Source organism: Crocodylus siamensis, chromosome 1, assembly GCF_052110815.1.
Source record: "Crocodylus siamensis isolate JL-2025a chromosome 1, ASM5211081v1, whole genome shotgun sequence".
Taxonomy (NCBI): domain Eukaryota; kingdom Metazoa; phylum Chordata; order Crocodylia; family Crocodylidae; genus Crocodylus; species Crocodylus siamensis.
In genome coordinates this window covers 133994307-134021323 of record NC_143395.1, presented here as the reverse complement: position 1 = coordinate 134021323, position 27017 = coordinate 133994307, and the positions used below count along the sequence as shown (strand labels likewise).

At 41.1% G+C, this 27017-nt stretch overlaps 1 protein-coding gene across 6 annotated transcripts in view; it reads right to left on the bottom strand.

The window, feature by feature from the left end:
- SMOC2 (SPARC related modular calcium binding 2) overlaps positions 1-27017 on the bottom strand; it is a 227178-nt gene that overhangs the window by 40774 nt on the left and 159387 nt on the right. For all 6 annotated transcript variants that reach the window (XM_090043253.1, XM_090043262.1, XM_090043271.1 and 3 more), the window contains exons 8-9: positions 17416-17602; positions 5389-5471 (exon numbers count right to left, since the gene is read on the bottom strand). In XM_090043253.1, coding sequence (XP_089899379.1) covers positions 5389-5471; positions 17416-17602 — 270 coding nt within the window. The remainder of the gene's footprint in view (positions 1-5388; positions 5472-17415; positions 17603-27017) is intronic.

Here is a 27017-nt window from a genome sequence, read left to right as displayed (position 1 = left end):
CTGGCCCCAGCCTCCCCTACCCTATCTGGGGTAACCTGATGCACACGGGAGAGCGCATGGCACAGGCGTTCCCAGAGGACAAGTGGCAGCAGCACAAGGCATGTTGCTGCTACTTGTTCCCGGGAAGACAAACGTGCATGCTCATCTAGATGCACCCCTACAATGCTAACATGGAGTGGCGTCTTGTGGAATCCCTGGAAAGATCTCAAAGTATCCCAGGGAGCCGGGGCACCCTGGTTTAAAATCATAGTTTTATGAGAAGTCAAACTTCCTCACAGAAAGCAGAAGCATTGATGTTTTCTGTTCTCATGGAAAATTTTTGACCAGCTATGTTTAGACATGTCTTTCATACCGCTGTGTATTGCATTTCTAGCTACTGAGTGCCTGGCTGGGGTACAGTGTCAGTGGTCAAGGTGTCATGCTATGGCTTCAGAGACGTGAACTCAAGCTGTGCTCTAGATATGCTGAAGGCTTCCCTCCTTCTTGCTTCCTCAACTCTAAATGGATATCTGATTTTTAGGCTGGGGAGTCAAAAGAGGCTGTATGTGATCATGCCACATCATGGCCTTGAGTGCCTTCACCATGCTAGGCCTGAGAGGTCATGCGATGTTTTCACACAAAGCAAAATGCTCTCCTGTATAGAGGACCACTATAAAGGCTACATATATATCACATTAGTGATACAGAATGTGTAACAAGATAAAACTGACATAAGATTAAGCCTGGCATATAAAAAAACCCTATGCATTTCAAATTTGGATTTTTAATAAAGTTCTTTAAAATAAAAAGTCACCCCCACCTTGGCAATGACCATGGCATTGCTATGAAAAATGAACATTCAGTAGCCATGTGAACAGGTTACATCCTGACCCGGCTAGGAAATGCTTCAGTGCATGCAGGGGTAGCATGTGTGAAGCCTAACTGCTTCACACATGCTACCCCTTGAGTCGGGTGTAACATAGCCAACTGAGAGCATTACTTTGTAATTCTGCACTTCATTGCTGAAGTTTTTCTTGGATGTTTGTCCATGTAAGCATGCACAATGTCACAAACATTTCCCTGTTTTAAAAGCCCAGAATGTCTGGAGTGACAGAATATCATACAATGTGTTCACAGCAGCTCAAACCATTCAGCTGTCTCTGTGTCCCAGCCCTGTTCTCTCAGCCATGAATGTTTTGATGCATGTCTAGCTACCCAGAGGCAGGTCCTGCTTTGCAACACAGAGACAACAGGGAAGTCAGCAGGTGACAGGCAACCTGAAGGAAACCTCAAAGCTAGTTAAAATAATTTACCAATTCTCTATTTTTCAATCCATCAATATTTTAAAGATAAATATTAAGTGCACGTTCCTCATTTTCCAGTGTCTATCAAAATATGTATATGGGATTCCTACTTCTGCACAGCTAAACAGAAAATAATCTAAATGTAAAATCAACGTTATGCCTGCATAAACTTCTAAGTGAATGGGGGTCTAGAGTCTAATTATCTAGCTCCCCGGAGAACTGTCCTAATCATTCAGCTATGGAGGCTAAAATAAAGTAGGGACCTTTGCCTCAGTGTAATATCCATTATTTGTGGGTTTCTGGTTGGCTGTGTGTTGGGGACTTAGGCACAGTGTATCTACAATAGGCATGTGTATATAGCTCTGTAACCACCTAGCCAATGCACAGCCTACTGCACATGTTTACATGTCCACAATGCATTGGAAGTTGAATTGCTTGCTACCTTCTTTTATGTCCAAAAACTACCATATAGATACACAAAGGGAAGCAGTACCCCATCCTGAGTTTTTGATGTAGTCTCAAAAATATTTAGCATTCGAGACTCTTCCAACAGAAGCACATATTCATTCCTGATATTAAAATATTGGGCCAGATGTTCTTCTTTGCTGAACAGCATTGATTAGAACAAAGGATCATACAAAATGAAACACCTAGAAAGACTATCTTGGTGACTGGAGAGGGGATGAGGAAAAGAGTAGATAGTAGAACATGAAGCTTAGGGCACTGAGTAACTCTGCCTTTAGGCCAGCAGAAGTTCACATTTATTCCAAGAAGTTGGGGTTCACTTTCAGGAATGTTAACATAAATAACAAGAAAAGCAGTATGGGAAAAGCAAAAACAAATTAAAAAGCCAGAAAGCCGTAAATCAAAATAGTATAAAGTATTTGGAAATCAAAGGGCATTTAAGGGTAAGCAGCATAAATATAGGGAACAAATTAGTGTCACTTGTAATAATTCTTAATAATTATGAGCTCATACTTCAGCTGTGGTTTGGTGGATTAAAGCTGATATAATATAAAATCCTGTAGAGGGGAAAGAGAAAAATCAAAAAAGCATTAGCTTACTAACCCCAAATTAAATTACCAGGTGGGAGTTTACAGCATAGAAAGCTCTATTTAATGATTTTACTGGCATAACATTCCCAACTGGTCAACTCTTTATTTCAGCACTACATAAAAACACTACTAGTTTGGGTGCAGAAAAGAAGTGTGAAAGCTGGCAGCATCTTTTCCCTGCCTCACACCATCCACCAGAAGTTTCTTCAAAAATGTTTGCAGCAGGTAAGAATGAGAAGAGGCCGTGATGCTTAGAAGTAAATAGGAGAAAAGTGGCAGTCAGTTGTGTCAGGCTGAAGTCAAGCAGAACACAGGACAGGGTGGCACTTTAAGGGCACTTACACATGCGAGGAGCCTCCTCCAGTGTGCTGGCAATCCAGTGTGTTGGAGCATGTAAATTGATGCACTCTGACAGCCCTTGTGTGCCACGTGTATCAGTGGCACAGCTTGCCTCCACACTGAGAAAAAGGCAATGGTGCGCTTTGAACTAAAATGTATTCAATGTGCTTTAGTTCAAAGTGCACCGCTGCCATTTTCTCAGCACGGAGGCACACTGCGCCGCTGATACATGTGCTCCCACCCAGTGCAATGCTGGGTGCTTTTAATTAGAACAGTTTGCTAACTGAAAGCGCTGGGCACTAGGTCAGGGGCACATGTAAAAATGCTCTTAGGGATTAACTGGTTCAGGAAGCTTACATAGGTAACAACCTACTTAGTCAGACACTATGAAACTGTCATAGCACTGATGAGGTAGGTTGTTGCCTATGAAAGCTCATGGCTTTATGAACTGGATAGTTTTTAAGTGTCACCCTGCTCTACATTCTGCTGGAACTAAATAGGAAATCATTTTCTTCAGCCACAGCCATCCAGAAATAAATTCTTTACACGTGGACACATATACTAACACCAACCCCTCCACCCCCCCACCTACCCATTCAAGTTTTACTCTGAGAAGCAGAAAAATGTGAGAGAATATTACGTCTTGTTTAATTGATTGATAGTTATATACATATTATGGTTATGGGTAGTAAATATATTTGCATATTTGATCACATTCCCATTAAAATCAATGGCTAATCTCCTTTGCCTTTGAGAAGAGCACAATTTATTCCTGGCAAAATCACTGACTGCAGTGGGATTCTATTAGGGTGAATTTGGAACTATGAGTAAAATTCACCACTCTGAGGGTCAGCTCCAGGCCAGTGTATCACTTCAGTTGCATATGAGTCCTATTTGAGAACTTGGGCTGAATTTCACCTTATATGATCAGCTAAATTCCACAGCTGCAAAACAGGCATGTGGGATTCATTTTATAAAGAGCAAGTGTTCTCTTATGAGTTAGGAACTTCCTACTCTTAGCTCAGTTTTCAGTGCACGTCAATTCTTGTACCCTGTGTCTATTGCACGTGTGTTAAAAGAGCATACATTACAGTTAGGAACACAGAATTGGAAAGGATCTCTTGATTGCTTGAGTCCAGTCTTACGTGCTTGCAGGCACCCATAATCATATAATCCCTCTCATAAACTAAGCAAGCACCATCTACAACAGTGGTTCTCAACATTTTTAGATGTAAAGCACCCCTTGATATACTCAGGACTCCTGTCACGCGACTCAAAACACTCCTTGCAAAATGTTGACTCTTAGTTTTTTCTGGATTTTTGACTACAGAAAAATAATAAAGCAATTCTTCTGTCGCAAAGTACTCAGAAAGACCATGGCAGGTAAGGGTGTTTTTAACATGGATTCCTATCTGAAATCTCCAGGTTTACCTTGTGAATCATGTTTGCATACCTACAGTGCTAATATGGTATGGTACCCTGTAGCATCCTTGAAAGGATCTCAAGGCACCCCAGGGGGCACCCCATGTGGCACCCTGGGTGAGAATCAGAGATCTAAAAGCTAGTCAGTGATTTGCCCCATTATTCTTAATAGGAAGGATATTGCAGAACCACATTGGTTAGAAAACTTCTTCTGTTTTCCAGATGAAGTCTGTTCATGGATAGTTTATACCCACCTGTTCTTTGGTCAATATTGTCACCTAGCTTCAATAGTTCTTTCACTGCCCTGGTATTTTGCTTTCTAATATATTTATTAAAAGCAACCATATCCCTTCTCACCCCTAATTTTCCTAGGCTAAATAAACCAAGTTCTTTTAACATCATCTTGTAAGACAGGCTTTCCATTCTCTTGCTCATCCTGGCAGTCCTTCTATACACTTGTTCCAGCTCAGCATCTTTCTTGATCACAGGTAAGTAGAATTGTACACAATATTCCAGATAAAGTCTCACCAGAGATGTGCTGAATGGCACTACTACTTCCTTATCTTTGCCAGAAATACTTCTAATATATCCTAGGATTACATTTGGCTTTTTTATGGCCACACCACATTGGTGATTCACGTGCATCTGGTGACTGACGTTTTTCCATAAAGAACATATCATATAATTATATATAGTACAATAATATATAGTTTGCATTTTTTGTTTCTATTTCTTTTCAAATTATACTTTGCAATTAAATCTGCTTTATAGACAGGCAGTATTAATATATTCCTTACTCAGGAAAAGCTTCAAAGCTGCATGTCATGCTTAGGTCAGAAGTTCCTAGAAATTCTCTGTATTCCTAAGCTGAAACATTTCCCACGGGACATAAAAATTCCCCATATTATTTGCTTATTTCTGATTCTCACTTTTCACAATTTCTTTCAGCTGTAATTGAAATTACTAAACCTTTGTGTAGATCTTGCATTATACAACTACAATAAAGCACTGATCCTGAATTAATGGCAAAGCTTCTGATGATTTTGATGTTGGTAGGATCAGAACCTGAGAAATTAAGTCTCACTACTTTTTACAACATGATCACACCCTTATTTAAAGAGTGTGGAATTCAAAATTTTACTGTATGACTTCAATCAATAGCAAACAAACCTAGCAACGTCCAAGTCTTTTTGCTTTTAGCTGTGAGCAAAATTATTCTTTTCCAAGTTATTGTAGTGAATAAACAAAACACTGGAACATATGAAGCAAAATTTATCTATTATTCTGACCTTGAAGCTGGCGTCCCTTGTACAAATCCTTTGTTTTGGTTGGATGTGCTCTGGCAGTGTTATCACACTGAGGTTGTTCATACCTGCAGGGCAAACAGAGAGAAAAGATAAAAGGAAGTGAAGTCAACTTAACTGAAAATTCTCTCTCTCAAACCCTTTATGGTCACACTGAAATTATATCTCTTTTACTTAGGGCGGCTACATAAGGTTGTCCTTAATACACTTATACTCAAAAATGAACAGATACAAAACAATATGCATTTTTTTAAAGATACCAAACTTTATTGCAACCATTAACAAATTAAGCAACAGGAAAGCATTCCTGAGCACACTGTACAGATAATAACCAAGGAACAAGGAAACTGAAAAAAAATGTTGAAAAACCAATAAAAAAAAATTTGAAATTTACATTCCTCCCACCTAACAAAATTTTGAGGTAAAAAGCTATAATAAACCATGTATCATTGTAGTCATGAAGCTCTTGACAAACAACCCCACCCAAACTGATACTGTATTGAGTTAATATTACAGTACCAAAATTGTATATTACTTTATCATTGCTGGAACAAATATTAGCTTATGTAAGAAAGTCTAACCACTAACAACTAACATTTTGACTACAGCAAAAGCTGGATGGGGATTCTGGAGGAACAGGAGACAGATGATTTGTACTGGGGAGTGGAAGAGACCAAGCTTTCATGTGTTGCTTGATTCATTCAAGTCACTATCTTTATTCTTTGCTTCTTTCTACCTACAAACAGATGCTGTCTTTGTCGCAGGATCAGCTGTGCCAGAATGTTTCTCAGCACAGCTGATCTGGTTGATTAACAGGTACAGAAGTTGCCTAGGGCCATATTCCCACAGGATCATGCCCCTGCCACTCCTGGGGGTTCAGAAGTTTGAACCTGAAGAACAATGGCTCCAGATACCATGCCCTGATCTGGGGAACCCTATAGGGGTCATTTGGTCTGCACTGTGAAACACACACCCTGAAGTTGCCTGCTCAGGGCAGCTGGAGATCGTGGACAGCCCTGAGCTGTGGGGATCACACCATAAGTGAACATGGTTTTGGCAATAATGTGCAACAAACTTTTAGCAGGAATGTTTGTGCAAACATTTTTGGACATTTGGGGCATGATAAGGGGCAAGGATGTCTGTTTGCTTGCATTTAATGCTGCCATCAATTTTTTTCTGGTGCAACAAGGCAGTGGTTGTTTCCAGCCTGCAAGAAATGTAATTAAGCCAAGTCTGTTAGTCACAACTGGTAACAAGAAGCCCTGCTTTGCTTGGATCTCTGCTGCAAGTAGCTCTAGCCAATGACACTGACTGCTCTATACCTCCCACTCTGTCTCATAAGGGATGCCATCTGCAAGATAATCTATTTTGTGTCTAGCAACGTAATCTCTAATGTTAATTGCAATGTAAGGTTGATTTTGTTACCTCCTGCTTTTATTGTCAAATTATTGGCACAGTAACAGTATACATGGCCTGCACTGTAGGGTATATGTTGATGTTTTGGATACCAAGAATATTTTGACCAACTATATAGTTGGAAGAGCTGTTAGACAAGCTTTTGAGAAACAATGCCCTCCCTCATTTGTTCCCCCAAACTTGTCTAACAGCTCTCTTTCAGGTCCAATAAAAGATATTACCAAACAAATCTTGGTTCTTGCATATTCTCTGGACCATCACAACTACAACAGCATTGCAACACTACTGCAATGATATTTGAGTCATGAAAGTGCTTGCTTCATTGTATTCATCATAGCTGTATTAGGTATCTCCCCCTAACACCAAACCACCTTGGTATAGGGAGTGGGGAATGTGTAACAGTGCTGTGAAGAAGGAGGGCAAAGTAAATGTAGTGAAGATCCCTTGGCCACTGCCATCTCTAAGTGTAGATGACAGAGAAGTAAATCTCAACTGGTTGAGCATTAGGGGTGTGAAAAATGGTCCATATTTGGTTTGGATTTGGCCCAAATCAGGGGACAGTGATTCTATTCATTGATTTAGATCACTGTCCCGATTTGATTCAGCCGAATCCAAATCTCTAGATTCAATGCTGATTTGGAGAATCAGTGATTTGGCTATAGACACAGCTTTTATTGTTTTTTCTGTACAACTTGACATACCAGGCATGGCTTGTGAATGCTGCAAGAGTAGGGCAGATGGAGCATCTCACTGGAGCATGGGGGGTCCCCGTGTGCTCAGTGGTGGACCCAGAAGTGGACCAGAAGTATTTCTGGTCCGCTGCTGAGCCCCAGGTGCCCCTCCCCCCCACACCCAGCAGAGGGCACCAATCACCAAGCCAGGAAGGTGGGGGAAAGGTCCCTGCATGCTCCACAGCAGTCCTAGAAGGGGACTGGAGGTACTTCTGGTCCACTTCTGGGAACATCACCGAGCGTGCTGGGGACCGCCCCCCCCTTGTAGGACGCTCCATCCACCCCACCATCTCAGCATTCATGAGCTGCCTGGTACCTTGAGGTATGTAGAAAAAACATTTAAAGCTTTGTCTATGTCCGAATCACTGAATTTCTCTGAATGATTCAGAGGGTTCCAGTTTGATTCAGAGAGATTAAAGGGTCTCCTGATTCAATTTGGATTTGGAGATTTGGCTGCTGAATTTGCCAAATCTGTGGCCGAATCTGTGCCAAATTGAATCATCGACCAAAGCTTTGCACAGCCCTATTGAGTGTAGAGATGCCTCAGTGGGCAAATAAAATTGGGGTCATGGGGAGCAAGTGATACCTTGTCCCTCCCTGAAAAAACATCCCTGCAATGCCAGTGTTGTGCTGAGACAACAAGCTCCTCCCCTCATGCTTTAGTACAGCAGTAAGAACAGATTAATTAGGCTGGCTAAGAGATAAATCTAACTAACTGACAGGCAGTATTGTGTGGCTGTAACTATGCTACTAGAGGGAGCATGTACAGAGCTAGCTCAGGTACCTCTGCCGCATACCTGAGTAAAGGAAAGCTTGGCTCTGGGGCTGTGCTTAAAGCTAGGTGAGGCTGGGGGAAGATGAGAGCCATAGCGATGGGTGACTAGAAGATCAAAAGCACTGAAAACCAGTGACTTGGTAGAATTTATTACGCTAGGAACCATTTACAGGCCTAATTAGCCCAGGAGCAGCAGAGCAGAATGCCATGCTCTCAATCCTTCATTCCCAGCTGTATTGAATTAAACCAGGTATAGTGAGGGACTGAGCACACCTGACTTGATCAGTTCTCTCCTTAACTCTGCCTACGAGATATTTACATTCTTAAATCCTTACATTCAGTCTAAAGGCCTGCCTGGGGGAAACCTCTCAAGATTCTTAACCAAAATTCTGGGATAACATATTTCTGCATTATCCCTTTTGATCCTCCTTTTAGTTTATTAACTTTTTACACCTACTTGCACTTACTTTGCCCAGGTATGCATCACAGCACAGGGGACATAGTAATCAACCATTAGCAAAACTGCTCCCAATAAATCCCTTCCAGGTTTTGCACTCAGGCCAGATTAGGGAGTTGTGCTGTGACAATATTCATCCAACAGTTATGATCAACAATAAATCTGCTATATGAATCTTACTACTGAGTCCTGGGCTAGGGACAGACATTACACATAAACCAGTTTAAGTGATCAGAAACTGATTTAAACCAGTAACAGAACAGATGCTTAGTGCACATAAACCAGTCTGAAAATGGCTGAAACCAGTTTGAGATAAAACTGGGACCGCCTGGTGCAGGCCATCCCGGCCGGGGCAGGGGAGATCTCCGTGAACCGCACCGTCCTGGGCTGCGAGAGCCAGCTGCGCCCCGACATCGTCATCACGGACCACGAGGCCAAGAAGATCGTGATGGTGGATGTCACCATCCCCTTCGAGAACCGGCGCCAAGCCTTCACCGAGGCCTGGGCTCGCAAGCGGGAGAAGTACGCCCCGCTGGCTGACACCCTGAGGAGCCGCGGCTACGACGTGACAGTGGACGTGCTCATCGTGGGGATGCTCGGAGCCTGCGACCCCAGCAACGAGAGCGTCCTCGGCGCCTGCCGCATTTCCCGCCACTACGCCAAGCTGATGTGCTGCCTCATGGTGTCCGACACCATCCGCAACATCTACGTGGAGCACATCACGGGCCACCGCCAGTACATCGACCCCTCCAGACCAGCCGCCGCCGGACTGGACCCGGAGGACACCGCCGCCTGAACCGCCCCCGCACCGCTTCGCTCTGCATCGAAAGGACTTCGCCGCCACGGACAACCCCGCCCCACCCGAAGAGGACCCCTGCAATCGGACTCTATGGACTGACATGCTCACTCCGAGCCACTTCCTTCAACATCGCGGACCACTGTAACGGGTACGTGTGTATCTGTCTCCTTTCCCTCTCAGCGTCGCGATCCCCCCCTCCCCCTCCCCCTTCCACATCCCCCCACCCCCGGGCTTAGTTGGCTAACATTGTATGGTATGTAACCTAGTCACGTTCCCCTCCTCTCCCCCATCCCTCGATTGTTAGTCCCTCGCTCAGGCGCTTTGTATTTCCATCTCAACTTTGTCATCTTTTTCCTGGATTCCCCATCCAAAACATCTACTAATAAAAGTCAATCTGAGTTAACTGATTTGGGTCAAACTGGTTTATGCACTGTCTGTCCCAGACCCCTTGTTGGTTTAAAAAAAATCAGACTCCCCCAGCATCCCAGCATGCTCTCTGGGCTGGGCAGGGCTCTCTGATTCACAGCAGGCTGGCCCCTCCCCTCTGCCTCCTGGATGCAGCTCCAGCAGCGACTGCAGGCTGTTCAGCCCTCTGCCCCTTACCACCCCCTGCTAAGCAGGAATTTCCCCTCCCCTCTGCCTTGTGGAGAGGTGTCTGTCTATTAGCTATTAGACCACATGCTGGCTAGGGTCCCTGCTGAATCAACAGGCAAAATCAACAGGTAGCTGGTAATGTCCCTGTGTTGTTTTCTTAATGGGGTGATAAACACTGTGTTAGCGGTGATAAACACTGCTTTCAATTCCCTGCTGAGCTAAGGGAGCCTGGCCATGAACTGCCCCGCCTCAGTTTAGTGCTATGCAAGGGAAGGGAGGGCTGCTTTAGCACTCCCTGACTTCTAGCCTGAGCCACTGCAGGCATGTCTGTCTGGTTACAAAACTGATTTAGCCTAGCCAGGTTAAAACTAACCTGCAAAGATCGAATTAATTCAGGCCTAGGCTTTTTGAATGTCTGTCCCTAGCCTTGATGTCTATATTTGAGAAGCAATGAGGACCTGTTTAGGAATACACCTAGTCAGCTAAATACTAAACAAGGAAAGAAAGCTGCATGTGCTGGGGGTGCCTAACAATATATTTCAGTCTACAGATCTGACCAGCTACACTGCAAGAATCGAATATTCAAAGTTCGTGCTGTTGTTACTTTTTGGTTTGAAGGAAAGGTTGGCTATACTGTGGACTTCACAAAAAAAGTTACTTTATTTGCAGTTTCATAGTAAATATATTCCTAGCAGAGCATTCTTCAGGCTTCAGTTACAGTTTCTTGTTTTTTTCATAACAAAATTGGCCTGAATCTCATTGCCTTGCACATTGTATAGTTAATTATACATGTGGAAAGTGGACAGTAAAGCACTAATAATACAAAATACTTGTATCTTAAATTTCTTTTGGATTGGGGTACAAATTTGCAAATTGCAAGGCAGAGGAAAGTCAGGTCTTCTGCCACTCTGCTTTAAGAATGTGATTTCATCACTGTAATATATTTTCATTAAAGATGAAATACAGCCAAGAAGCTCATCCATAGGCTTTTTTACAAAAGCTGATCTTTCTCTTCTTCTCTCTCACCACTCTTTAACTGTTTAAGTGCCCTTGAAATTGTAACAAGGAAAAGCTCACATATACTTATCACACTACATCTACCTTGTTCATATGCTCTTCCTGAAAGCATCTAGTGCTGCCACTGTTGGAGACAAACTACAGAACCAGATGCCATGGACCACTGGTCTGACCCAGTACAGCACTTTTTATATTCTTACGTTCTTACATAATGTAAGGAAATGGGGTTCTGAGCATGACATTGGCTGTAGATTTTGTACTGATATCAGATTTGATTCACCATAAGTTGATGTGAGATTTAGAATCTCTTCAAAAATGACAATCCAAGAAATGTGAGCTGAGACAAAAAAGACAGCTCCTTTACTGCTGAGTTTTTACTAATTAATCATGTGGAATGATGCCTGGCAGACAGTAACAATGCAAGCTCCCCTGGGACCAAAATTGCTCCAAGAGTTTAAAAAGACAGCTTTTCACAAACATGCAGTACATATGGAAGGGGACTTCAGATCTATGTGGTGTAATATAGCACACAAAAAATGAACACTGCCTATTTGGTGATACTGTTACAACTGCTTAGCTTCCCACTTGTATTGGTTTTCATAGGTGGCTGAAAAGGGGACGAAGGGTGATAGGGGCTATACCAATGCAATCTAGTCTAATAATTTTATTTTAGGCCATTCAACAGTTTGCTTCTCATGCAAATTCTACTAAAATCATATCATTCTGATGTCAAAGGTTTCTGGCTGTTTTATTACAAAACTGCATAAGCATATCTGATGGAAAGCAATAACTCTTGCCTTTAACTAAGCCACACACCCCAAAATAAACTGGCACCTTGTTTTTGGAAGGTAGAACATAGACAAAGAGATTTTTTTCAAGAGTCGTGGCTGATTCCTTCAGCCAGTTCACTGGCTGCTTTGGGCACAAACTACAGTGTTAACCTCTGACAACTGCTGAGGAATTAGTATCAGTTTTTGTCTAATTAACCAGGTCCTTAGTGGTTGTGAGAGGGCTAATACTGGATTCCGCTCCAGCCCAGCAAACAGCAGGGGTGATGTGGCATTTAACCACAGTGTCTCCATGCTTCTATTCCTCCTTGCTTCTATTCCATCAAAGAAAAAATCATTTTTTTTCACACATAGGACTTATGTCCAAATTCTGTGTCCCAATTTTGTGAGTGTGGTATGTGAGTAAATATAATAATAACAGATTACTTTTTTCTATTTTTATTTGTATAACCCTATAGAATTGAATAAAGATACATAACTCTGTTATGCCATTCTATAGGATGCCCCACAGGGGCATTTAATTTTCTATTAAATGTTACAGGATTTTAGAATAATCTCAGTAGATTTTCGCTACATTTCCATATAGTCATAATGGTTTCACTGCTACAACATTCTGTAGAACTGTAGGCCTGTTTTTTCATTTTCTTGCTCTACTCCATCCCTTGGTTTTGACTGGCACTTGGAAGAAGAGCAATAGTGGCCATGATTTAAAAAAAAAACACCAAACAAACAGCATTTGTAGCAGTCACCCAGTGCATATGAGAACATCTCAGTGTTTTACCCCCATCCAATATATGTGTGGCGAGTGGCTTACATTAATAATTTCATGGCTCCAGCTGTGCTTAACTGCAGTAAAATTGGGGGGAAACATCTTTTTGTGCTACTTTCAACATGTTCTTAGATTTTTCAGCACCATTTATTGATTACAAACTTCTCTGTGCTTTTCTGATTTGAATTTACAAAACCTACATAACTTCATCCAACTGTAATATAGTTGTAAGAACTGCTTATAACAAGCTACAATAAGCAAAAACAGTTTATGCTGTTAGAACCTAAAAATCATAAGCAGGCCTCATTCTTGCAACACCTTTCCATGGAAGTAGTTCCATGGACTTCAATGGGGATATGAGTAAATTTAAGCACACATGTAAGTGCTTTCAGGATTAATGCCAAAGGTTGCAATGCCAAGGCATAATGAAGCTATATATAAGAGCTGCTCTGCCTTCACTTGAAATCTCTGTTATTTTTGACAATGTATATCCCATTCATCTCCTTCTTCTTCTGTTTTTAAAGGGAACATAGTAAAGTTAAAAGTCCAAAAACCATTATTTGTGCCACCAATAATACCTTAAGAGACAAAGTTAAAGAGGTTTTACATTGCCCCACCCCTGCAAATCTAGCATGGTTTCTGTCTTTTGTTGGGCTATCTGTTTAATTATTGCATTTCACTCAGCTTGACAGAGAAATAAGATTAGGGTCGGTCTCTGGGAAATTTTACTTTCTGGTTCTCTTGGCCTAGCTCAAAGTTGCTTTGTTTGAATTTACAGCACTTTGGGGAAAAAAACTTAGATTGTAAAGAGTAAGCAAGCATGCCATTTCATATTGAGCATGTCCTTACACACTTACGACTCCTAAAACTGGAACTCTTTAATATTATATAAGGTTGCTCACAATTTTGGGAATACCAAGTTAACGGCTCCTATGATTCCACAAAAAATGCTGTATTAGAAACATCAAAATCCTGCCATACCCTACTGTTATTCTACTCATAAGAACAATTAATATCTTTTGACCCTTAATTACAGGGCAGAAGGGTTTTTTTTCCCCTTTGGTGCTTAATTTATCTTTACCTCGTCTAATGAAAATGGTTTGAGCTGTCCAATGGCCTATCATATATTGTCCCGGAAGCTGCAATGAAGTTTCATTGTCATGTAAGTGTGTGTATCCTGTGAATGAGAGAGGAAACTTTTCCTAGAACAATAGGAATAGAAGTTGCTTTGATAGCAAGGTTAGGATTCAGATACCTGATGGATGACCTCTTCAACCAGCCAAGAAAACAGTGAAAGAGAAATCTCTGAGCAGTGCACACTAATGCAGTATCTGGCAACCAGCCTGATCCCTGATTAATCTGATACCCCATTCTGCATTTTCCCCTGGTTATTATTAGTGCTCTGTGCCTAAACTTTCTCGTTTGGCATCCAGACTTTTAGCCTATTGGCTCAGGTTTATAGTAAATACAGATGTAGCACATCATATATAATCTAAATGTACTGAAGCAAAATAAGTGTTAAAATACTGCAATTGGAAGTGTCCAAATTTAACCCTGTAAATGCAAGAAAACTGGCAAAAAGTGAAGACAGAGTCATCACCGGCTTTACCAGCTGAGCCTACAGAGACCAAACTTAGGAGGAAAGATATTTGGTACAACATCTGGGTACAAAGAATGTGGCAGAGGTACAGAATGGAAAGGGACATTGCCAGGTTAAACATAACAAACATAATAAATTAAAAAGATTAAACATGTTATTCATGTATAAGACCTCAGATTCTTAAAATAGAAAGAATCCTGAAAATTGAATTTCGGCCTCCAGTCTTCAAATGCTTATGTTAGTGTTTAATATTGGGACTGAAATCAGTGTGAATTACTTAGGGCATTTGAAGACAACACAGGGGTTTAAACTGAATCAGTGTTTTTTTAAAAACACCGCTTCAGTTTAAGGTGAAGTAAACTGCCATGTTGCATGCACCCATGTCCTTACCTGCCTCTCCGGTGGCAGGGAGGGGGAAGCAAGCTGCTGGCAGGCCAAGCAGTCCCTGAGCTGTGGAGCAGGGTGGGGGACTGGTGCTTCCCTCTGTGGCAGCAGCACCCCCTCACCAGGCAGCACCTGGCCACAGGCACCCAGCTCGGGTGGTCCCAGCGGGCACCATAGCTGCAGAGGAAGTACCAGGCCCCCGCACAGCTCAGGCAGGCAGGCTCCAGGGGGAGGGGTGGGGGGAAATATATATATGTAGTTATCCCCTGCCCTAAGGGTAGGAAGTCAGCTAGGGTCAAAGGTTCCCAGCAAGATAAGCATCCAAACACTTCTTAAAGGAGTCTGGAGTAGATGCTTGAACCACCTCTGGAGGGAGTCTATTCCAGGCCTTGGGGGCTTGGACAGTAAAGAAGTTTTTCCTTATGTCCAGCCTAAAACAGTCTTGGAAGAGTTTGTGACCATTGGACCTTGTCATCCCCTGGGGTGCTGTGGTGAATAGACGTTCCCCCAGATCCTGATGTACACCCCTTATGTACTTATAGGCTGCCACCAGGTCACCCCTGAGCCTGTGCTTTTCCAAGCTGAAAAGTCCACTGGCTCTCAGCTGCTCTTCATGAGGCCTGTTCTCTTGTCCTCTGATCATGCGCATGGTGCTCCTCTGCACTCTCATGCAAACAGCAACACCATTAAAACAGTGCAAAAGGGCATTTAACCCACGTTAATGTGTCATCTACAAATGCCCTTAAACACTTAACTGTTTGTAGGATCAAAGCCTCATCCTTCACTATTAATGATACCTATTTTGTTTCATATGACTTTCCCTTCATGTAAGAGAATATAAGAAGATAGTAATTTGTACATTTGCTCACAGTCTTTTTTTTTTTCATTCCACGTTTCCATTGGTTAGCACAATATTTAAGCATTTGAATTATAAGAACTTTCTGGGAATGTCTGATGTATTACACCAGGTTTATTCTTCTTCTTAATAAAAGAGATATTCCCATGGGTCTTAATTTTTGTAAAACTCAGCATTTTACAAAATCTAAAAGTTAGGATATATTTGACCTTATTTGGATATCTATGGATATGACTGTTATTAATGGTATTTCTTGGCTTCCTCTTGGGAATTGTTGACTTTCATTTCCTTTATTCAACCACTCAACCATTTTTTTTTTTCTATTTCAACAGCCATGTCTGTCTTTTAGAATACATTCTCTGACATGCAACTTTTTCTTGGCTTCAAATGGCAGGCCAATCAGATGGGGAGAAGGTGACGTGCACACACCCTTCATTCATTTTGTCTATATTTTCATTTTATAAACATAGAATAAAATGGATTTAAAATTTAAAAGCAATATGAATACATTTTAAAGGCTACCGTACATAAGAGAAGCATTACCCAAAAGATTCTCAGGCTTGGCTAATCCAAGATGAAACTGTGTAGAAGAAACTTCAGCTTCTGACCAAAGGAAGCAGAACCTACAGTCATGTGAAAGGCATAGAGAATATAAGATATGCCAAATAAAGCTATATTAGCCCCAAAGCTTAATAAACAAATGAGCAATGGCACCCAGAAACAGAGAATTGTTAAAGGCAAACGGACTTTTATGAAGAGAAAGAAACAATGAAAAAGGTAAGATGGAGAAAAGAGAGAGCAGGAGCAGGGTTACTGCTAAGTTTCAAAAAAGAATATTTATTTACAACCTAAGTGCTGATATCACAATTTCAGAACCAGTCTTATGGTATTTTGGTTTGACATTTCAAAGACATTAGTATCCTAGAGATGAGAAACAAAAGATTGCCAGTGACTGATCCATTCCCACATAGACTAAGAGGCTGTACTGTGCAGGGTCCTGCCTATCGAATGAACCACCATCCAAACAATGCTGCTTTACTGAGAGTTTATTGCAATCAAAGAATATGCACAGATTGCTCCCAGGAATGCAATGCACAGCACTGTGCTTCTTAACTGTTTATCTCCCAAATATAACATTAGGGTCAAAATAATGTTTCACTGAACTATGAAAAGATTTATGCTGACATCAAGCTGTTTGCATGAGCTTCTAGAGTGTTCTTTCAGGAGCCAAACCTCAATGACTGGCCTAAATAACATGCTTTGGAATCTGATATTTGCCTTGCATGCATACTCAATGTGGCTCAGGATGCTTTACCATGTATCCAGCTCAGCTGCAATGAGTGAACTGAAGACTTCTATTAATAACACACTAAAATGACATCTTCTCTTTCTATGGGTTCCAAGGGAATTGTTCCATAGAAGTCAGTCATATAAAAATGGCTTAGGAGGTTGCTGGAAAAAAACCCCAACTGAACATTTCTGAGGTCGGGCTGTGTTTCTTACACGGACAATGTTGACTGGTCCTTTCATATACAATGCTGTAGGGGCACAGGACTTCTTCTGTGCTGACCCATTCCCAGCTTCTACCCCGTAGCTTCTCAGTATGAAATAAGAGAAAAGCAGGAGAAAGGAGGACTGGAGATGCCCACATGGCTCACAGCATGTAAAGTCTTCATGTCTAATCTCTCTCAGAGTTGATTTAATTATTTTTCACAGTCCAAAGTCAACATCCCCAGCTGGCATGCATCAGCCTGCTTTTATTGGCAAAGAAGCTAAGTCTTATATACACCAACTTTAAAAGAAAATGGCAGCCCCTATTTACTTACCTTGTTGATGTACCAGGGATAGGACGCCCTGTGTCCACAAGAACACACCAGCAATATCCCGTGGAAGGATGACATTGCACAGGCTTGTAAAGGCCACCCTGGGCACACTCTGGAATAAACACATTGTCTTTCTGGGGTTGTTTAGCTTCCTCCAGTGCTGATTGAAGCTCTTGATCACAGGATGAGGCTTTTGGAGAGAGAGGAGAGGAAACAAAATGCTGACAAATATTTGGGAAGTATCTTCTGAATCAACTGAATGAAAGTAAGATAACACCCTAGCTATATCCTGTCGTAATTAAAGACTGTCTTTAATGAGATACATTGTAGTATTACTTTGCACTTACTGGGCTCAAATCTCTTTAGCCTGAGTTTACATTATGTGTTCCACCTTTCTTCTTCCATCTCTCTCCCCATCTTAAGCCCTGTTACAGGTTTGCACCAGTCACAGATTCCCCTGTCCCCCCCCCGCCCTTTTTTTTTTGCACTTTTAAATGGTTTAATGTTGGTAGAATTGTTTCTCTGGATCCATAGGCAATGAATCAGAATCTAATTAAAAACATTTCAAGACAATTAATCCTTAACTTTTTTAGGACATTTTATTATTCCAGTTTCAGCTTAGGACTGGAAGAAAACTTTGAAATACAGTGCAGACTTTATTTCTTTTGTGACACTGGCATTGGTGAAAAGTAGTGTATTAATTGCACTGGAGCTCAAACACCCTCGTCTATATACTGAAAGAAGAGAAGCAATACAAGTCTCCCTCACAGCCCCACCTAGCTTTAGTTTTCCTTAGAAGCAACACATACCAGAGTACGAACACAGCTCGTTCTTTATGTCCTCACAGTCCTTGGCCTTTCTACTGAAACTCTGAACCAAAAGACTAAACATAGGTGTGGTTCATGGGAAGCCGGTCATTATGAACTGGACGGAGATCACCCATTGCTTTTATTTTGGCCACTACAGAGGAACTTCATGTTAATGATTTTTCATCAATACTATTTTGGACTGGATTCAGAGTGGCAATGACAACAAAGACAATGCAATAGCTTACTGCTTGTACCTTGGATCATTCCATTCTCTAGGAATTTAAAAGTTGCACTGTGTTTGAAGGCCTAGATCCCACAAACTTTAAAGATTTAACAAAAGTATTAGCTCTATGTTGTTCAGGACTTAATTCAATACACAAAAATGAAATGCTTAAGTAAACATATTGAAAAAGCCAAAATGCTAATAATATTTAGAAAAAGCACTACATACATAGGACTTCCTGACAAGGTAACTGTATTTAAGCTTCTCAGAATGTGAACCTAACTCATTATTCTGCCCAGTGAAAGATGCCATCACTATTACAGGTGATGCCAAAATATCATCGTAAGTCGTTTCCCCTCCATTTTCCTAGTACATTAAAAGAATGGGGAACACATCTCTTTTTCTCAATCTAAGACAAATTTTACCATCTGAAGCTGACCATTTAGCCTGCAGCAGGTACCATTACATCCTTGACTATATTATTGAGCCTATCTACAATGAGTTAGAGCTGCAGCCTAATCTCATGGAGTTTTAGCCACTGCAGGGATAAAACACTGCACAAACTGGAGGCATAATCCAGCAGAAAGTTGATACCTCTAGCTCAGAATGCTTACTGACTATCAGTACTCAGAGGAAAGTGACCAGACACTATCAAAGAAGACTTTGTCACAGCAAAAAAGCCAGCAAATGCTGTTTATACCTCACCTTCATACTCAAAACAACAGGCAAATGCTGCTGTGAGATGGCCACATTCCAAAAACAGTGAGCTTCATTTCCAGTAAATGGGAAAGTTTAAATTTGATGACTTGATTATAGACCACTGATGTTTTTTTCAGTCCTATGGTTAAGACCCTTTGGTGCCCCTTTTGCTGTCTATCGCATGGGGACAGGAGGGCAGGAGTCTCCTGATGCTCTGATTAATTTCGCATGCCCTTCACTAGGTGTAAGCATCAGCATAATATGATATTAAATAGTTTTAAAAGCAATGAAATCCAAATAGCACGCTATAATTAGAGGATCTGCATAATGCGAATAGAGACGTTCTGTTTAAAAATGTCTCCGTAGGTAATAACTTCCACTTTTAGAATGTTTATTGAACTAGCTACTGTTTCAGTGACTTGAAATTTGTTACCGGCATATGCCTTGGAGAAATCACAATAAGGCTTTTCCTGAATGAATCTCAACCATGATGATTATTGCCTTACAAGATGGTGCTCTGCTGGAAAAAACATTGCTGGGTCATCACTTCTGTCTACATGTTTTAAACACTGCTGATGATAATGTAAAAAGAAGAAAAGAGGTTGAGGCTGCTGCAGTCAGAAAAAGCAAAAACACCCCCTCATAAATAGCAAGCTAAATTCTTCCTTCACTTGTACTACTGTATGTATGAAATGAGTCCATCATCTTCTTTTCATTTTTACCAGTGTAACAAATAGCAGTATCTATACATATATCTCATTTAAGGATTATTTTCTGCAAGCTCATTGACAGCATCTGACAAAGTAGGCAGTTGCCTATGAAAACTTGTGCTTCACTGAACCAGTTACTCTCTAACATGCTAGCCTGCCTTCTGCCTTCATTTAAAACTAGAAGAGTAATACCTTTAAATAATCTCAACTTGTTCAGAACACAACCTAGAGTACCCCTGATATGAACACAGAGCCAGCTTGGTGTAAAGGGGGAGTGGGCTGAGAGCAGAGCAGTGATTCCATCACTAGCACCAGGTGGAAAACACAGGCTGTTTCAGCTCCAAGCAAAGCAATTCCATGGTTGCTTCAACTTCTACTGGCTGAAATGGCCCTCTATGCACCACTGATATAAGACTACTTGAATGCCATGTACTCTGGCATACCACCTCTCATCCCTAAAATGACACTGCATCCTGAAGTTCAGGATGTCCAAAATTAGCATCACTTCCTTTTCTCTGTCAGTGGCATATTGCGCAGGAGATATCCCAACTAGCCATTTAAGTCAGCATTCTGGCACCTTTGCACTGAGCAGGAGTTAAGGTTAAGGAACTGCAGAAATGCCAAAAAAGCTATAATGTGGCTTGAAGAAATAGACACTTCCTATACAGGGGCAGATGAGGGAACAATTATCTTTTGCTTGGAAGAGAGACAAGAAAAGAAGGAACAGAATGGTATAAATTTCCTTCAAAGACCATAACAAAACGTAGGGGGGTAGGAAAGCTGGGTAGTTGAACACAGGGAATGAGAAGGAGCAGTAATCTGAGGAAAGGAAATGCAGAATTCATGTTGGGTGTTCAGAGATGATTCCTGCCAGTGAGAAGACTCTGGCAATGGAATAACCTGGTCATCAAAGGCATGATTACAGGAATATAGGACAGAAGGGGGCTTGCTGCGACATCAAATCCAGTCCTCTGCAGTTTTATGAGATTGGATTTGATGACCCAGGAGATCCCTTGTATTCAACCTTTCCCCAAATGGGTCCACAAACACATCCACTCCAGCCCTTCTCATACACCACAGCCAGAAAGTACTTAATAACCAAGTGAAAATTAACTCAGTGTGAACCAAAAGGGAACAAGAGAGGCTAGTCAACCACCTTTGAGTTTCAATAGGGCCCTGCAATAACAGGGAATTTGAAAGATGGGTGCATTAAATAGATACATTAGAAAGCCTGCACCTGGTTAAGGGCTGGAATAACTGTCCCATGAGGAATTTTCCAGTCCAAAATCTATTAATCATCTGAAAAACATAAAGATGAGAGATGGTTGGAAGAGGAAGAATTAATAGTCATCCCTGAAGGATTTGGGGGACAAGCTGAAATATAATAGAAACATTAGATGAAAGGAGGATCTGGGGGTATCAGTTCTGTTTCTCACAAGCAATGAGACCAGACTGCAAATCAACTGCACAGAATGAATTTGTTTTCTGTCCCCAAAGTGCTGGAAACAGTATTTCCTCTCTTCGTACTAAGGTCAGTCATGCTCAGACTCATCAAAAGCATGAAGCAATTTGGGGAGTGACTGTCCCACAGAGAGATTTTTTTTTTAGTCTAGCATTATTGCCTGTGCAGCTTTGATAGATCAAGGAAACTGTCTGCCAACATTATTTCCTCCTAGTTTGCCTTCCCTACTCTTCTCTCCCATACTCAACAGTGGCTTTGCAGAAATTAAATCAATGGTGCTGTGAAGTTTTTATTCATTGCCTCATTCCCCCAGACCATTCTTTTAGTCCTCCACGTAACCTTCTCTGTGAGAGTGGTTTTCATTTTCCTTCCAAATTCACTCTTCAGTTACAATCATAGTTAGAGCAGGAAGATCCAGAGGATTCCACTCCACTCCAAAGGACAGTAAAAGCTCTTATCACATAATTGGTCAACAAACTTGAGTTTACTAACTGAATCAGTGGCAATGTCAACAGCTTAGCTCCTGATAGTTTATCCAAAAAAGCAGACAACCACCAGGATTTGTCACTTTGACAGATGGATCCCAGAGGCTGCGTCTACACATGATGCTACTGAGCAGTCTTTACTACGCATTTATTTAGTACTTGTCTAAACAAGTACTAAATAAATGAGCAGTAATCAGAGTTACTGTGCAGTATTGCCAGTGAATGCCTTACTATTGCACAGTAGTGTTGTGTCATGGTTTTTGCCACATGATGCTACTGCACAGTAGTACTGGGTTACTGCAGTCAGCATCTCATGTAGACGCACCCAGTCAGTCATAAAGTGAATGGCTCAAAAAGAGTTCTCACTACAGTAAAAACTGAACAGCTATCTAAACATTAGGATGTCAACACACATGCTCCAGGGTGGGGGTGCAATTTAATTAGAGCAGCTCTAAGGACTGCTCTAATTTAAGTGCCTGCAGCGTCATGTGTATTCAGCATCCTAGACTTCAAAATGTCAGCAGGGGCACTTTAACTGAAGCTTGTTCAACACACTTTAGTTAAAGCACCTCTGCCACCATTTTCAGGTGCAGGCATACTGAATACCCATGATGTGGAGGCTACTGGAGCACGCTAAATAGCATTCTCCAGAAGACTCACAGCAGACTCAGTTAATCAAGCCTGTCCCAATGCGTGCTAATTGGCACATGTTGGAGTGGAGTTGGCCTGTCATGTGTATTGGTTCCCTTAGAGTATGATGCACATTTGAATGTAATACATTCCTGCAACAGTGTTTCATTTGGGGGGAAAATGTACTAATGTTTTATCTGCCTTTCAGAGAAGGTGTTTATGCTACTGTAGTTTAGTTTTATTCTTTTAGGTGTTGTCTTGATGGGCAAAATAATGTATATGATCCATGTTAGTTTGATCAAATTAATTTAACATGATTCAAAAGCCCCCTCAAGAGAAAGACTATTGTGTTTGAAACCATGTCAGCTGACCCCATTTTAGCCAAGTGGGCAACATGGACGCAGGTTAATTAATATTTCACTGAATTTCTGCTCATAGCCATCACTCTGTTCACATTCGTGACCATTAGCAATTCTGCACCCATATTTCTTGTGTAAAGAAATAGGTGTATTTTGCTGCTATTGCCTAATGTCCTTAAAAAAGCCTTGCATCATTCTTTGATTCCTTACTTAGTTTAGATAAACTTAAATAACTTTCAAATGGTAAAGTTAAAATCCTGTACATTGTCCACATTTCATTTTTAAAATTCGCATTAAAATGTAATATATGGCATTCTCATTTTTTTCTATTTTATCTTTCCATTGTTTTCTTCTTCTTTTACTATTAATAGCTACCTGCATTTGTTTTTCTTTTATTATTAAATATAGTTCATGGGAAGTGTCTAAGTCAGAATGCCTCACCGTCTGTGTTCGTAGGCTATTTCAACCAGGGACAAGCTGTGAGGATTTGGTTCATGTTTAGGATAAAGTTTGGAGTCAATTATTTTTGCTAATTATTCATTTAAAAACACAAAATCAGACAGCAATCAGCTGAATTCAGCCAACATAATAGGCAACATCTCTGGTGTTAGGGTGTGACCCTGCAAAATCTTTACTTATATAAGTAGTGATTTTGAAGTCACTTAGGCTATTTCTTCAAAGTAAGAATTACTCATGCTAGTAAAGGTCTAGAGGATCAGATCCTAAAACTGGAAGAGAGTCATGTGGTTTCTGAGAACCAACCTCAGAAAAACTGCTTATCTGTCTGCCCCTCTGGTATTTCTACTGCATACATCACTACATTATTTAGGATTAACCGTCAAACAACACGTTTCTTTTGCAACACAGGATACTTCCATCCATCATTTGAGAAGCTCTCATGGGAGATGAGCCATATCTGATCAGAATTTTCTCCCAGAACATGGAGTTCTCATAATTATAAATAAACATAACTTAATTTGTTCATCTGGGGTTCGCTGAACGCACATGTGCCTAAAATTTTGTGTCCTGCAGAAACTTGTTGTCAAATCTGCAGCAAATTACAAAGGTGCCTACATGCTACTTCAACATTTCCTACCACTGCATACACATTTCCTCTTGATTTCCTCTCCTCCCATACCGCATACATGATAAACAGTATCCACTCCAAAAAAAGTCTATTTTCAGCTGGCCCCTCCTCCCTCCTTTTCTCATTACCGTAATGGACCATGAAAAGACACTTAGACAAGGCTGGTTTCTAAAGCAAAGGGATCTTTTATTGGGCCTTGAAGCTCAATGTCCTCTACAGAAAGCCAGTAACAAGAAACCTATGAATAAAAATAACCTGAAAAGTGATACATGCTAACTACTTTAGAGGACTGCACTATTAGAATGTGTAGCATTCAAGGAAGTAAATTCTGCAATTTTCTTGTACTTCTGTGGAGATGTCTTATATTTTTAGGCCCAGAATTTCAGTCTACAAAGACTCAAACTGCAGGCCAAATATATTCTGGTAATCAAAGGCCATTAGAATAATAAAGGTATCTGAGTTCACTAAATCCAATTTCATGTGAACATTTTCAGCATATCTGTTGTGTTTTTTAAAGCCTTGAGTATAGCAAGTGAAGTTGTCTCAGTTACACCAGTGCAAACACCCTTGCAGTCAGCTCTGACTGGGACAAGAATAATAATTAACCTTCCCTGAACCAACATCTCAACATACATAGCAAGGTTATATTATAGTGTATTGTTATTATGAATTTACTGTGTTTTTTCACAAAATGAATTCCTATTTGTGTTTTATACTCAAATCTCATTTCCATCCTTCATCAATATGTTCAGTTCAGTAAGGTAATTGGAAGTTGGTATATTTTATACAGTAGCCATACTCCTCTCTTAAAGGGACTTGTTCCTGTAGTATAATTGCCTTGATTCTTATTCCTGCCTTCAGCAAACATCTCTGTTCAAGGTGGGTAGGAGAGTCACATGTTGCTGTTGTGTCATGTGCATATCCTAAAGCCCATGCCCCTTGGTCTTGGCAAATGATAGCATAGTTGATGAACTGCCATAGCTTAGAGAACTGGGTCCCAGAAGCTACGGACAGACATTACACATAAACTGGTTTAAGTGATCAGAAACTGGTTTAAATCTGTAACAGAACAGATGTTCATGTTCAGTTCACACAAACCAATTTGAAAATGGCTGAAGCTGGTTTGAGATAAATCTGTTTGAATATAGTATCAGACTTAACTGATTTGGGTCAAACCAGTTTATTTAATGTCTGTCCCAGACCCTTTGCTAGTTTAAATTAAACCAGACTCCCCCAGCATCCCAGCATGCTCTCTGGGCTGGGTGGGGCTTTCTGTTTCACAGCAGAGCTTGCCCTTCCCTTCTGTGCCCTGGCTGGAGCTCAGCAGAGATTGCAGGCACCTGCCAGGCTTCCCGCTGCCCTCCAACCCCACTCCCTGCTAAGAAGGGATTATTTTTGCATCCTCTCTGCCTTACATAGATTCCTCTCAGCATTAGCTAGCAAACCACATGCTGGCTACAGTCCCTGCTGTGGCAGACAGGACAAAGGCAGAATCATCAGATAGCTGGTCATGTCCCTCTGTTACATTCTTAATAGGGTGATAAACATTGAATTAGGGGTGATAAATACTGTGTTATCAATTCCTTGCTGGGCTGGTCAGAAGGTGGGGGGGAACCCCTCCCTAATCAAAGCATCCTGCCGGGGTCTGGCCATGCCCCCCTCAGCTCAGCACAGTAGAAGGGAAGGGAGGACTCCTCTAGTGTACACCAGCTTCTAGCCTGAGCCACTGTAGGCTTATGCCTACATTCCTTCAGTTGAGAGGAGATGTCTGTATGGTTACAAACTGGTTCAGCCTAGCCCAGTTAGACTAACCTGCAATGATTGAATCAATTCAGGCTCAAGCTTTTTTGAATGTCTGTCCCTAGCCTGAATGATCCCATACCAACTAAGGAGGAAAATATCACCATTATCCCAGACCTCTTTCTTGTCCCCAGTTTGCCCACAGCATATCCTTTCTTTCCTCTGACAAGCCTGTATGGGGAAGCTGGTATGGGGGGAGTTATAATTCTTCTGCCAGCTTTTTGTGTATAACTTTTTGTCTTTTTTATCCAGGGAAAACTTTCTGCTTGCTACGTTTATTCAGGGTATGGACATTCTTCTCCATCTCCTCTATAAAAACTATGGCTTTAATTCTTTTGCTTTTGCAGGGACTCTTCTGCCCACATAAAACACAACTTCATCCCATGATTCTCAGCACAACACAGTGCTGGAAATCCATGCATGAAGAACTGGGCTAATGTAAGTAGTTCCTACTGAGAATGCTTTCAAGCCTCAGATTCCAAGGTGAATGGTGATTACTCCTGGGCCCAATCTATTACCCACAGAAAGCAATGGAGAAGTTTCTGTTAACTTCCCTGGATATTGAATCCAGGCTTAAGTAAATAAAATTATATGAATGCATGTTTGTATCCAGGTTGCCCTGTATTTGTTTATGGATCAAATGCCAGCTGTGATGGATATGTTATTTTGTTCAATATAAAGGGGAAGAAAAGGTAAAATTAATAAATAATCAGACTCAGTTGCAGTATCTGAATGATGACCAAATCCAAAGACTAAATTATAGTATCAATACCCAGATGGCACCACATGTTTTAATTTAAATCACATTTAGATATGCATCAGCAATAGGATTCTACTGGCTTGGCAAAAGTTGGTAACACCCAGGCTGTTTACTGTTCATGAAAATTTGTGGGACTCAATTATTAAAGGATCTTTTGTGTATGTGTGCATGTCTTTTCAGAGAATTCCCAGTGTACAGTTCATCACTATTTGCACTGCTGGAGTGTGGGTGCATGCTTGTGGCCAAACACAAAGCTCGTGGCTTCAACACAGCCCTGAAGATAAATTTATGTACTTCTTCACCCCAATGAATGAAGCAAACTAAATTACTTACAGATGTTGTCATTTATCTATGCGGTTTCATATGCAATGATACTGCAGAACGTACAGGCTGATCATCTGGAAATGCACTGAGCCCATACAAACAATGGGCTAGAAATAGGATACTCATAACCCACATTTACCTCTAGTTGGCAGTAGCATGAACACAACCATAATGTACCATCCTATACAAACTATGTTCGTCTCCGGTTACCTTTGTGGGCTGAACACATTAGATGGTCAAGTCAAAATTTTCACATT